This window comes from Oryzias latipes, chromosome 3, assembly GCF_002234675.1.
Source record: "Oryzias latipes chromosome 3, ASM223467v1".
In the NCBI taxonomy this organism is placed as follows: domain Eukaryota; kingdom Metazoa; phylum Chordata; class Actinopteri; order Beloniformes; family Adrianichthyidae; genus Oryzias; species Oryzias latipes.
In genome coordinates, this window is record NC_019861.2 from 20,197,518 (window position 1) to 20,209,242 (window position 11,725).

The 11,725-nt window shown below is 37.7% G+C and overlaps 2 protein-coding genes across 4 annotated transcripts; both read left to right on the forward strand.

Moving 5' to 3' along the window:
- The first annotated feature begins 538 nt into the window (after positions 1–538).
- Positions 539–2,514, forward strand: LOC110014539 (parathyroid hormone-like). Its single transcript, XM_020701306.2, has 3 exons — positions 539–1,182; positions 1,269–1,356; positions 1,486–2,514. Exons 1-3 carry the CDS (start codon positions 1,002–1,004, stop codon positions 1,670–1,672), a joined length of 456 nt encoding a protein of 151 aa, XP_020556965.1. The 5' UTR covers positions 539–1,001; the 3' UTR covers positions 1,673–2,514.
- Positions 2,515–4,710: 2,196 nt separating this feature from the next.
- Positions 4,711–11,299, forward strand: LOC101158091 (BTB/POZ domain-containing protein 10). 3 transcript variants are annotated; one of them, XM_004066997.4, is made up of 9 exons: positions 4,711–4,855; positions 5,376–5,519; positions 6,368–6,584; positions 6,797–7,118; positions 7,309–7,411; positions 7,954–8,074; positions 9,628–9,825; positions 9,903–10,013; positions 10,227–11,299. In XM_004066997.4, exons 3-9 carry the CDS (start codon positions 6,431–6,433, stop codon positions 10,556–10,558), a joined length of 1,341 nt encoding a protein of 446 aa, XP_004067045.1. In that variant the 5' UTR covers positions 4,711–4,855; positions 5,376–5,519; positions 6,368–6,430; the 3' UTR covers positions 10,559–11,299. The 3 variants fall into 3 exon arrangements, with proteins under 3 accessions (XP_004067045.1, XP_011487495.1, XP_020569650.1); XM_020713991.2 differs by lacking the exon at positions 4,711–4,855 and adding an exon at positions 4,902–4,987; XM_011489193.3 differs by lacking the exon at positions 5,376–5,519.
- Positions 11,300–11,725: the final 426 nt, after the last annotated feature.

An 11,725-nucleotide genomic window follows, 5' to 3' on the forward strand; every position in this document is an offset into this window, starting at 1 on the left:
TTTTTTTGATGTTCTGACCCCAAACTTTTCAACTTTAGAACATGGCTTTGATTTTATCTATAGGGACAATGGGAAAATGGTTTGGAAGGTAACTGTATGTCGTGTAAAATGAAATTCAGTGGCATGAACAATAGATGTAAATAGTACTTAAATTGGGGGTAACTTTAGCTGGATTCATGTATAAGCCTGGAAAGTCAGAGATATAGGTCCTTTTGTCACACTTATTCCTTCAGTGGTGGCATAGCCATTCCTCTGCCACATTTAGAAAGTGTCTTTCATGGTTACCTAATGCACATTGTGACACCGTGACAAGGTTATCCACAACTCATGCATCACACAAATGTGATGCTATGCATTTCAAAAGGAGGTTAACTGTATGTTTTTCAAATGTCCAGTCATTGTGATATGATTGATGCAACGAGTGAAACTACAGATGGATCAGCAGCGACAATCCACATACAAGGTGGTGCTACCAGACTGAGATTGCATTGGTTCCTCCAAATGCTCCACCCAGAGCACCACTGGTGGTTTGGAGAACATGAGAGTGAAGACATGTTTAAAGACTTTCAGTCAAAAACCACACAGCACAAAGTTAAATGGCCAACGACCATTACCAGTACGAGACATTTTGCTGTACTCCCCTGGGGATGGGTCAGTTACACCTCTCTGTGACCCTTACATGCTTGCATGAGATGAACCATAAAGTAAATTACATTGCCAATAAATTCAGTTTGACAGTCATTGCCGTTTCAAAGAGTATATGTTTTCACGACAGTCCCTCTGCGAGAGGCATATGCAATTAAAGCTTTACCGACCAACAAAGACAAACTGTAACATGCTATACCCACGCCATAATGTGAGTGTCGCTGCTTAACATGGGTGAAAATGGAGCAAGTTGAAAAAAACTGTGGGACAAACAGGGCTCTTGGCAAAGGTGTTGAAAAGTGAGTTAGTGGTGAATTGTGGCTGAGGTGGTGTCATGCAGATGGCTGCTCCCGTTGATGCGTTGGAGAAGTGACATCAACATCAACGGTCAAATTTGCTTATTGATGACTGGGGGAGGGCTCCCTGTATATAAGAGAGAGAACCTCGCCCCCCACCAACAAAGACTGATCAACGCGTTGACTGATCCAGTTCGGAAAAAAAAAGTCACTTTTCTTGGAATCGAGGACAAAAATCCAGGTAGGTGATGAGGAATGCATCAAACGTAATACAGCGAGTTTGAGGAACGATTGCTGTTACCAATGCTGGGGTTCATTTTCTTTCAGGTTCTAAAATGCTTTCAATAAGGTACCTCGAGACATTGCTTCTGGTGGTCTTCATTGCCTGTTACATCACAGAAGCAAAACCCCTGAGGTAAAACTACTTTGTTAATTCTTTGGTTAATTTTAAAACAACCCAATTAATAATTAACTGCAATTAATATTTGTTTTTCTTCCATTTCTTCTTCTTTTAACTATTGTCTGTTTGTTTGTTTGGGGTCAGAAAGAGATCCATCAGTGAGATGCAGCTTATGCACAACCTTCAGGAGCACAAACAAGTGGGCGACAGACAGGACTGGCTGCAGGAGAAATTAAAGAAAATCATCAGTCCCAGCAACAAACCACAACAGGGGCAACCTGCAAATGTGAAGAGTCTTTTGCTGAAGAGTGATTTCTCAAAGAGCATATAACAAGTTCAACTCTTTGTTATTCTTCATAAATGAAAACGACAACCAAACCTTATGCCACTCTTTCTTTATTTTAATTCACAAAATGTCCGGTATTTTATTCTTAATATTTATTTTCTTGTTTATTTTTTGCGTATATTTTCAATATATTAAGTTTTCATATGTATTTTTATAGTTAAATTATTTACATAATCTTCTACTGCTTAGTAAGAGGGGTTTATTTGGAAACATTTGGGAAATTATATTAATTGCTTTTTATTTTAACTAAATAAAAACACTACTTCATTAAGATTATTTTATAACTTTACTGTGAAAGTTTTCAAGATAGTCTTGTGTTTTTTTGATTTTGTACATTCAGAAGGGAGTTTTACCTTTTTTATTTATTTGGGGGGGGGTCCTTTAAAGTACCACTTGAAGAGCTTCCCTAAAAATCCTTTTTCCAACAGGTGACATGAAAACATGGAGCTCTTCCTTAGATTTAGGATCACAAACCTTAAAGCACATTTAAATGTTGCACTTTGTTCTCCAATATTAGAAAGCATCTTTCTGTCAAAAGAAGCTAAATAGGGCCCTCCAATCACCAATAAAATGAACTTTCATGGTGTTTTGTTCATTCTTATCTGCAGTCATGTCATTGTGGTAGGTTCATACAAGTATTTTCCTTCCTCATTGCAGGACACGGTAAGCTTGATACAAACCCTTTGACCTTGGAGTTGTTTGATCTTTCAGCACTACTCAGAAGTATCTGTCTAAATGTCCCAGAAATGTCTCAGAAATTTGATTTGTTGTATTAAAAACTATCAAGCGATGTTACTAGAACAGGCTTTTCACTCTTTTTCTGTTATTTCAAATCTCAGTGATACTCAGGCGGTCATATTAGAAAAAAAATTATATAAAAAGTGTCATTTCAAAATCTAAAAATGTGCTTAAGTTCGATATTTTATAATAAAATTCACAAACAACAGTTATTATCCTTTATACTGTAGCATTCTGTTCACTTGCAGTACAAGGACACCTTTAGAGAAAGATGTTTGAATGCTTGATTGCTTTTACTTGTAATACAACATTATAGAAATAATCCTGCAAAAGCTTTTTGCCACGCAAAGCCACAACGGAGCGAGGAGATTAGCACAATCACTACAAAAGGGGCAGTATAGTATAATGCACAAAGAGAGCAAGGAAAACCCCTGCAAATTCAGACTAACGTCTAATTAGTTTATTGTTCTTATGCACCATAACACGGAGACAGAGAAACATAAACTATCAAATGAAGGGGTTGGTTTAAACTTCTATTATAAAGCTTTTTTCAATGAATGTATGTATATTAAATGCTACCGGTCTTTCCTAAACAGTACATAGAGATTTAAAGAACCATACAAAAGAGTTGCCTCCGTTGTTGAGAATTTTTTATGCAGAACGCAACGCATTAGCTTCACTGGTATTAAAATGTAGATGTAAAATACATTTCATGCCCCTGCAGTTAGGGAGATGAGAGCAGAAATCAAGACATGGGTTCTATTTATTCTATTATTCATGACATTCTCGACTCACTAATTTTATCTCATAAATATATCTTATTGCATCTTTGCTAAGTATTGTTTTAAAGTAGGTCATTTTTGTTGTGTGTGTTTTTTCCTGTAAGGAATAAAAATGCTACTTTGAAAAAAACATTTAAATTTTTTATTTATACAAGTGTTTAGTAATAAACTTTTAAATGCATAAAACTGCCTGCCAATTCATAGCAAAGGCTGTTTGGAACCTAAGAGGTTTTAAACTAAGAAGCATGCTTTTTGACATACATGCGAACTACACACAGAAAACACCCTGTTAAGATTTGAATCAGTCTTCTCTGTAAACTGGAAGTGCTAACCACTGATCCATTGTGATCCTCTTATGTAAACACAGAAAAAATGTATCTTTCACAAGCAAATTATAGTTGTGAATCTTCAAAACATGTTCAAGTGTGAACTACTTTACTTGCTTCAATGTAAAATTAGATGAGATTACATTAGATGAGCCAAGATACACTAAGATAAGCTTTTTTTATCTTTGATCAACAAAATGTATCAGTTAAGTAGCAGCTTGACAATATGCAAAAAGAAATTGCAAAAGGAGAACCTCACATTTAATTATATTCCAACAAAGTTTTTTTATATTAGGACAAATTATACTTAAATAATACCAATAATAAGGATAAATACAGCATGAATATTGAAATTTATTATAAAAAATTAAATAATTCTGTACGATATTTAGTTTCACTATTTTTAAACACACCGAAACACACAAATCAAGCAAGAAATTGTGGGAAGACTTGCTACTTGTTTTAGTTTCTATAACTTCCACTGGGCTCTCTCTGATGGTTCATAATGCTCCAGTCTTCTCAAGCAAAGTATTTAGACACACACAAGGGTTCCTAGTGAATAGTGACAAGAAACCTACAGGGCTAATTTCTTGTTTTGCCGTGTCTTTTTCTTCTGCTTTATTTGAAATTTTTGCTCTATTGCTAAATTGTGATTCAGTACAGATCATTTGTTCTTGCTCTTCAAAAAATAAAATAAAATAACCTTTACAATATTAATCACTCTAAATTGTAATGTTTTAAATCAGTCCTGCTATGCTTTCTTTATTACACACAAAGAAGTAAAGCATATGTTTAAAAAGAAATAAGTACAATATAATGTTTCTTAGAAATATAAAGGGCATGCTGTAACAACAATGATTATGATGTTTCCTTTGGGTAAAGTGAAAGCTCAATTGAAGGAGCAAACCAAATTTTTTTTTTTTTTTTTAGTCTTTGATAGTCTTTTTTTTTTTTTTTTTAGTCTTTGAAGTAAAAAAAAGGTAAATTTATTTCGAAAGAAAATATGACAAAATAGAGGACGTAAGGCCTGCGTGCTTCTATATAACCAAGACCAAAAAGAAACAAATAAGCACCAAGCGACAAACACCTTTCAGACTTTCATATGTTCTCTGGTGCTAGCACAGGGTAAATCAGTAGATGGCGCTAGTGCGTTACCGGATTCAAGCTGCCGTAGAGGAGCGAAGAAGAAAGTCAAATTTATTTCCTTTTCAGGAAAAGAAAAACAGTTGTCCAACAGCGGTTGAAAAACATCAGTTTTCTCGGCCTCCTGGAGTAATCTGGAGTAGCGAAAGGAAGAAACATCGAGTAACTTTTAGCAAAAGGTAAGATCGTGTGAGTCCTCACGTCAAGCCGTTAACGGTTGTCACATTTGACGTCATCTTGGTAAGTGTTTTGAAAGAAGGATGACTGGTTAGCTAGCAACTGGGATTACAACGGAAAACGTAGCAAAATAGGTATCTTTTTTCACATTATGTTAATTATCTCTGCCACTTTAGTCAAGGGTATCGACGAGTGTATAGCTACATTGTTAGAATAAATGTGTTATTCAAACTTTTAGGAGTTGTTGGTTGAAATTCTTTTGTTATACCGCTAGCAAAGACGGCTAATGTTAGCCAGCTAAAAATGCTAACATGTTAATCGAGCTCAGTTAGGGTTGATTCAAATGATTCATTTTAAGAATGAAAGTAACGTTCTTGAATTTTATGAGAAGGCTGTGTTTGCTTTGGCGTCATCCAGACACGTGTGGTCCATTACATTTGGATTTTAAGGAGTAGGCGTTAGGCTAACCAAACGACGAAGGGATCGGAAATATATTTTTTTTGTCTGTGTTTTGCCGACCAGGTAATCATGAACAGTATACGATCCAGACCAGACATTTCCCTTTACGGGTGATGGCAGTACGTCTGCAGACGTTTGAAAGTATCTTGAGTGAAACGGAAGTCGGAAACGAAAAGCAACCACCAGTCGAGTTTACAAGTTTTACAGGTGAGTAGTACGATAGTTTGGGGTCTACTGAAGGAGACCACACCAGGATACAATTCATTGGTGGTTGTTTTTAGAGGAAAGGCGTTCATGATTATCTATTAATTAAATGTTCAAGAAATCTAATAAGACACCACGCTGATTGTTAAATCTTTGTTTAATCAATCATTAGGTGGCGTTTAAACCTTTTGGGTTTTTTTTTTGCTGGTTTTGTTATGGCGAAAAACTGTTGTCTCAAATAGCGAAAAGCCTTTTCAGATCTTACTGGGTTGTGATTGTTAGTAGCTTTGTGTATTTAAACAGACACACCAGTGATAACTGTGCCGATTCTCCTTTTTAAATACATACTTTGAACACAAATGCTTAAAAGGAAAAACGTACTCTGTTACTTTAGTGGAAGTTTCCAGAATGTGGTTCGCCTTGGCAGTTAGGCTAAAGCAATCATGCTAGTGATTTTCCTGTGCAGTCAAATTTGAGTTAGTCTGTGTGTTTCATGAATGTTGTTCACTTGTAGCCCTTTAGGGGCTGCCACAGCTTTCACTCATTCACACATGTAGGATGGCAGCAATCTTTAAAGCTGGATGCCTTTCCTGACTACCCTGTAGTTTTATCCAGGCTGGGGACTGGCACAGGGAGGGCCCAGACCTGGGTCCCCTTGTGGCTACATAGTTAGGCAGAAGCGCGAGGGGTCTTGCCCAAGGACCCACACTGGAGCTCATTGCGCACCCAGGAAATCGAACCCTGATTTCCCTTGTGCCAGCCCTACTCTTAACTTACAATTCAAAACAGTAAACTCTTTAGTGCATTAAATGTTCCCAGAGTTTGGAGATTAATGAATGGACTTTGCACAGGGGTTTGTATTGAAAAGCAGCAGTTGGAGAACAATTTCTGCAGTGGAGACAGAACAGTGGAAGATGAGCCTGCATGGTGCCAGTGGGGGGGGCTGTGAGCACTCACGTGACCGCCGATGTTCCAGTGATCGATCGAGGGATTCTTCACATGAGCGGGAAGGCCAACTCACCCCCTGCATTCGGAATGTTACGTCTCCAACTCGTCAATACAACAGTGGTGAGTTTTGAAACCAAACAATACTTGTTTAAAATAAATGTTATTGAAGAGTTTTGGAGCTCTTGTAAGTTTTTTATGTACAACTGACTTACAGCTTAAAATGGCTTTTTTGTGTGATCTATTCTATTGTGGTCACAGAAGTGTCTTTTCTCGCTTTTGCTTTGGGTGTAAAGGGAATCTGTGATTTGTTTGCTGCTTGTCTTGCGTTTTAGAACGTGAACGAGAGGGTGGATCATCATCATCATCGAGGCCAAGTAGCCCAAGGCCACAGAGGGTCTCACCCAGCGGCTCCAGCAGCAGTGGGGTGGTGAGCAGTCGCAACAGCAGCTTGTCCAGCACCGAAGGAAACATTAAAAGCTTGGGGGTTGGAGAAATGGTTTTCGTCTACGAGAATCCTAAGGAGGGCAGCACAAGTATCACTGTTGGAAGCAGAAACATCCGGACCTCAGAGAGAGTCACACTGATTGTGGACAACACGCGCTTTGTAGTGGATCCTTCCATCTTCACAGCACAACCCAATACCATGCTGGGCAGGTATGGCCATTTTTCTTCCTCGTGTTTCTTTTTATCAATCCAAATCACGATTAAAATCTTCTGCTTGTCTGTCATACGGTAACGAATAATTATTTTTCGTAAAAGGCTGAAGTTCACAAACTTTTCCTTTGTGCTGTATTCCCTTGTTAATTTGCAGATGTGTTTGGGTTTTTTGTTTCTGCTCTTCTAGAATGTTTGGATCCGGAAGAGAACATAATTTTACACGGCCCAATGACAAAGGAGAGTACGAAGTGGCCGAGGGCATTAGCTCAACTGTTTTCCGTGCAATTCTGGTCAGTTTTTCTCTTGTTGCATTTATTTGCATAAATGCTTAAAAACATATCTTTATGAAAAAGAATGTATCTAATATATAAAAGCTAGCAATTTACTGTAACATTCTAAACCTTGGAAAATATAGTTTGTAATAAAGTGAGCAAGTTATACGAATTAACGTCATTTTATAATCACATCCTTAAATGTGGTACAGACCAACTTTAACAACATATATGAAACATTTTGTGGTACGAGTTTTACATATAAAATCTACCATCTGTAAAGGTGGAGCAAATCTAAATAAAAATATAGTTTCAGTTTTCAACAGTTGCTGTCACACCTTCATTAAAAGGCATAAATAGCTAACGTCTGAGTCTCCTTTGGTACATTTCACTTTTCCCACTGAGTCACAATGTATCAAACTGAAATTGACTGGTTGTTTAACCTGGAATTTTCTAAATGTATTGGATAACAAAATATCCCTCCAAAGTTATTGGTATTTATCGTGTTTTTTTTTAATGCTTTTAATTCATGCACTCCGTGGTTTCTGTCTAATCGACAGGATTATTACAAATCTGGGATCATCCGCTGTCCAGATGGAATCTCCATCCCTGAGTTACGGGAGGCGTGTGACTATCTATGCATCTCCTTCGACTATAGCACCATAAAATGCAGAGACCTTAGTGAGTATTTGATGTGAAGCCGTTTGCTCTGCTATTTGCCAAAATTCTGAGTATTTGATGCGTTTTTATTCCAAAAGAAGAGTGCTTCAAGCTGTGACGGGTCCAAATGACTCAAACTTTCATAGTGTCAGAACACATTTAACCATCGCTTCAATTTGATGTCACTAAACAAGGGTACCACTGTTTTTCATGCATTACAGTGGTGGTTTTTCTTTTTTTACATTGCCTTATCCATAGATAAAGCTCTGTGCTTACTTACTCAGGAGTAGCTTCCTTTGCTGATTTGTAGGGTGTATTCAGAATGGACACATTTGGTCCGCCTTAAGTGAAGCAGAACACATTTTCAGGCTGAAAGAGAGGCAAAATTGCAGTTCATCTTAAATTGCACTTTACTCTAATTTGTGAGCTCTCTGTCTAAAATCAGGTTAGATTTTTATGCAAGTGTTTTGATACTGAAGTAGTGCTAGAACAGCAGCCTCGCTGCATGTCTGAAGTCTGCAACTGATGTTTTATTCTTGGTTAAAGATGAAACAATCACTGTTTCCAAAAATGCAGAATCTTATGGTCAAATGGATCCATTTCCCTGTCATCGGTTGAGGTGGTCTCCCTCCAGAAGACTGCAAACCGATCAAGTTTAGATGTTTTTGTTGATGTTTCCCCCTTAATAATCCTTTTTTTTTTTTAAACACATGTGGCACTTAAAAACGTGTTTACTGTTGGAGAGCGTAAACTCTGGTTCCAACAATGAATTACAAGTTCATGTCAGGCTGCTGGATTCTTCTTCACCAGCCAGACGCAGTTTAGTAGAGGAGTGATGCAGTAACTACATGTTTCAATGAAAATATTCTACTTTTAGATTATTTCATTCATTTTGATGTAGAATGAATATACAAAGTTATTGTCCAGCTAATTTATTCATAGAATGGAAAGATTAGAAAGAAAAGAAGTTTTGGCCCACTGTCCTGCTGAATTTAGTCATCTGGATTAGTGTTTGAGATAGTAGGACCCCCCCCCCCCCCATTACAAACAAAATCTGGTTAACATCAGTCAAGAATAAATTGAGCAGTTAACCGAAATATAGAAACCAAACATAGATGGGTCTGTCATTTAATACATTTTTTTAAATTCCTTTATAGAAAAAATAGCTTTTAAGATGTTTGGCTGGAAAAAATACATTCTATTTACTTAAAAAAAAGTAAAATCAAAGAATGGATCTTCCTTTGTAAAACTTGTGAATTTGCTTGTTTTGTTGTAGGTTGAGGACCCCCTTGAAAACGAGATGACACATCTCAAGGGGCTTATCCTCCAAACAAATAAATTGAAATTGAATGTACCTTCAAGCTGGTATCCCTCAGCACAGGCATTTCAAATGTCCAAATCTGTAATTGTTTTTTTGCCATACTTTGGTTGCCTGAAAATGCAAACGAAGGGGAAATAACTAAATAAATAAAAACTACTGAAATTACAAAGTTATGTTCTGCCATAGTGGCTGTTGTTGCAGGTAAGAGTTGAACAAATTATAATAGAGATTTTTCTGTCTGTTTTGGTCACAGGTGCACTGATGCACGAGCTTTCCAATGACGGAGCTCGGAGTCAGTTTGAGTTTTACCTTGAAGAAATGGTTCTGCCTTTGATGGTGACCAGCGCTCAGAGTGGAGAGAGAGAATGTCATATTGTAGTCCTCACTGATGATGATGTAGTGGACTGGGATGAAGAGTATCCACCACAGATGGGAGAGGAGTATTCTCAGAGTGAGTTTCTGTCAATATACTGAACGCTGCATTCTGTGAGAAACACAAACATGTGTTGATTCTTGTTCTCATTACAGTCATTTACAGCACAAAACTATACAGATTTTTCAAATACATTGAGAACCGAGATGTTGCCAAATCAGTTTTAAAGGAGAGGGGACTGAAGAAAATCCGACTTGGCATTGAAGGTACAGTCACAATCTTTTATGCTGTTTAACTGACCAAAAAAAACAGAAATATGACATCTCTTAAAAAAAAAAAGTTGTCTGTCAGAATCTGGAGGGGGTTGCTGCAACTTTCAAAGTAGATTTTTTTAAAAACTAGTTTTGAGCCAAATCTTGAAGAGTATGCTGTATGCTGTGATTAAAAAGAAGTAATGCCAATGTATATTTTGTTTGCAGGTTACCCCACATATAAAGAGAAAGTGAAGAAACGACCAGGAGGACGCCCCGAGGTCATTTACAACTACGTCCAGAGACCCTTCATCCGCATGTCCTGGGAAAAGGAGGAGGGCAAAAGCCGCCATGTGGACTTCCAGTGTGTGAAGTCCAAATCCATCACCAACCTGGCTGCAGCAGCTGCAGATATACCCCAAGACCAGCTGGTGGTGATGCATCCGGGCCCGCAAGTCGATGAACTGGACATCCTGCCAAATCACCCTCCCAGTGGGAATCACTACAGCAACAACTACAGCAATGAGCCTGATCCTGATGCACCTTCACCTGCCGTCTGAGGACTCTGCGGCCCTCGTGAAACCGCCTCTGGCCCCTCTCCTATTCTTCTAGTTCTGTTCCCAGCATGCTGCAGCATGGAGCACCAGGGGCACCATAACCGTATTGCCTTGACACCTCCTTTGCAGCCTTAGAGCCTCAAGAACCTGGAAGACTCTAGACAAAGAAACGAGGAAATCAAGACTGGTAAAAAGGAAATGTTCACTGTCGTTTTCATTTTGGGTTTTTTTTTTGTTTTTTACTTGACCAAAGGAATTTATTTTTGTTTTGAGAGAAAAAAAATCTTTTCAACCCTTAGTATTCACATTATTATTTACATTCTTACTGTTGCTTAATTGGATGGGTTTGGCTGAGCACTGTTGTGGTGTCGCTGTTTTCCTTTTTGGTTCACTGATAATTAGCTTTTTTTTTTTTTTATTGTCTCGGTTGGCTTCCTATATGTGCTTTTGATGGAAAGAATGTAATCCAGAGGAAGTCTGACAGCAATGTCATAAGGAAAAAGATCCAGCACCACTTAACCTCATGATGAACCGTTGAACCTGTGGTCCTGTCCTGTAACGGGACACGGGGACCTCGGCCACATCCGACGTGTTGTGCTCTTCCTGCAGCAAACGTACTGAGCAAAGCACAGGCTGTTGTGAACAGTGTTTCTCTTTTTCTCTTTTTTCTTTGTGCAAAGCTTGAAATTGTTGTTTGAGACGAAACATGAAATCGTGAATTAAAGATTCAAAAAATAAAAAAAACAGTTTGAGACATTCTTCCGTAACAACTTTGCAGCAAAGAGGCCCAAATTGAAAATGAGGTGCAGTTATTAGAGTAGACCTCTGGTTTGTGGATGAAATTCAGTAAAAAAAAACAGTCAATTATGCACAATTAGATAGAATAGAAGCAGGCTAATGCAACTTCCCAATATATTTAAATAGTTTTGATCAAAGCATAAGGTTTTGATTCTGGGTCTTTATTTGCATTTGCACTTGTTTTCTTAGCAGTTCTGCTTTCATTTTGTCCTCTTTGTCCCCAACAGCTGCATTTTTCCACACTGACAAATTTGTACAAATCCTCTCACAGGTGTGTTTGATAGTTTTAACTTTACAGACAAAAACAAGAATAACTCAAGTTTAAAAGTCACCATCATGTTACAAGACTAGACAAGTGTCTTGACTATTTTT

Coding starts and splice junctions, on each gene's coding strand:
- LOC110014539 (XM_020701306.2), top strand. CDS start 1,002: ATGCGTTGGAGAAGTGACATCAACATCAACGGTCAAATTTGCTTATTG. Junction 1,183..1,268: donor AATCGAGGACAAAAATCCAG/GTAGGTGATGAG, acceptor ATTTTCTTTCAG/GTTCTAAAATGCTTTCAATA. Junction 1,357..1,485: donor ACAGAAGCAAAACCCCTGAG/GTAAAACTACTT, acceptor GTTTGGGGTCAG/AAAGAGATCCATCAGTGAGA.
- LOC101158091 (XM_004066997.4), top strand. CDS start 6,431: ATGAGCCTGCATGGTGCCAGTGGGGGGGGCTGTGAGCACTCACGTGAC. Junction 6,585..6,796: donor AACTCGTCAATACAACAGTG/GTGAGTTTTGAA, acceptor CTTGCGTTTTAG/AACGTGAACGAGAGGGTGGA. Junction 10,014..10,226: donor AATCCGACTTGGCATTGAAG/GTACAGTCACAA, acceptor TTTTGTTTGCAG/GTTACCCCACATATAAAGAG.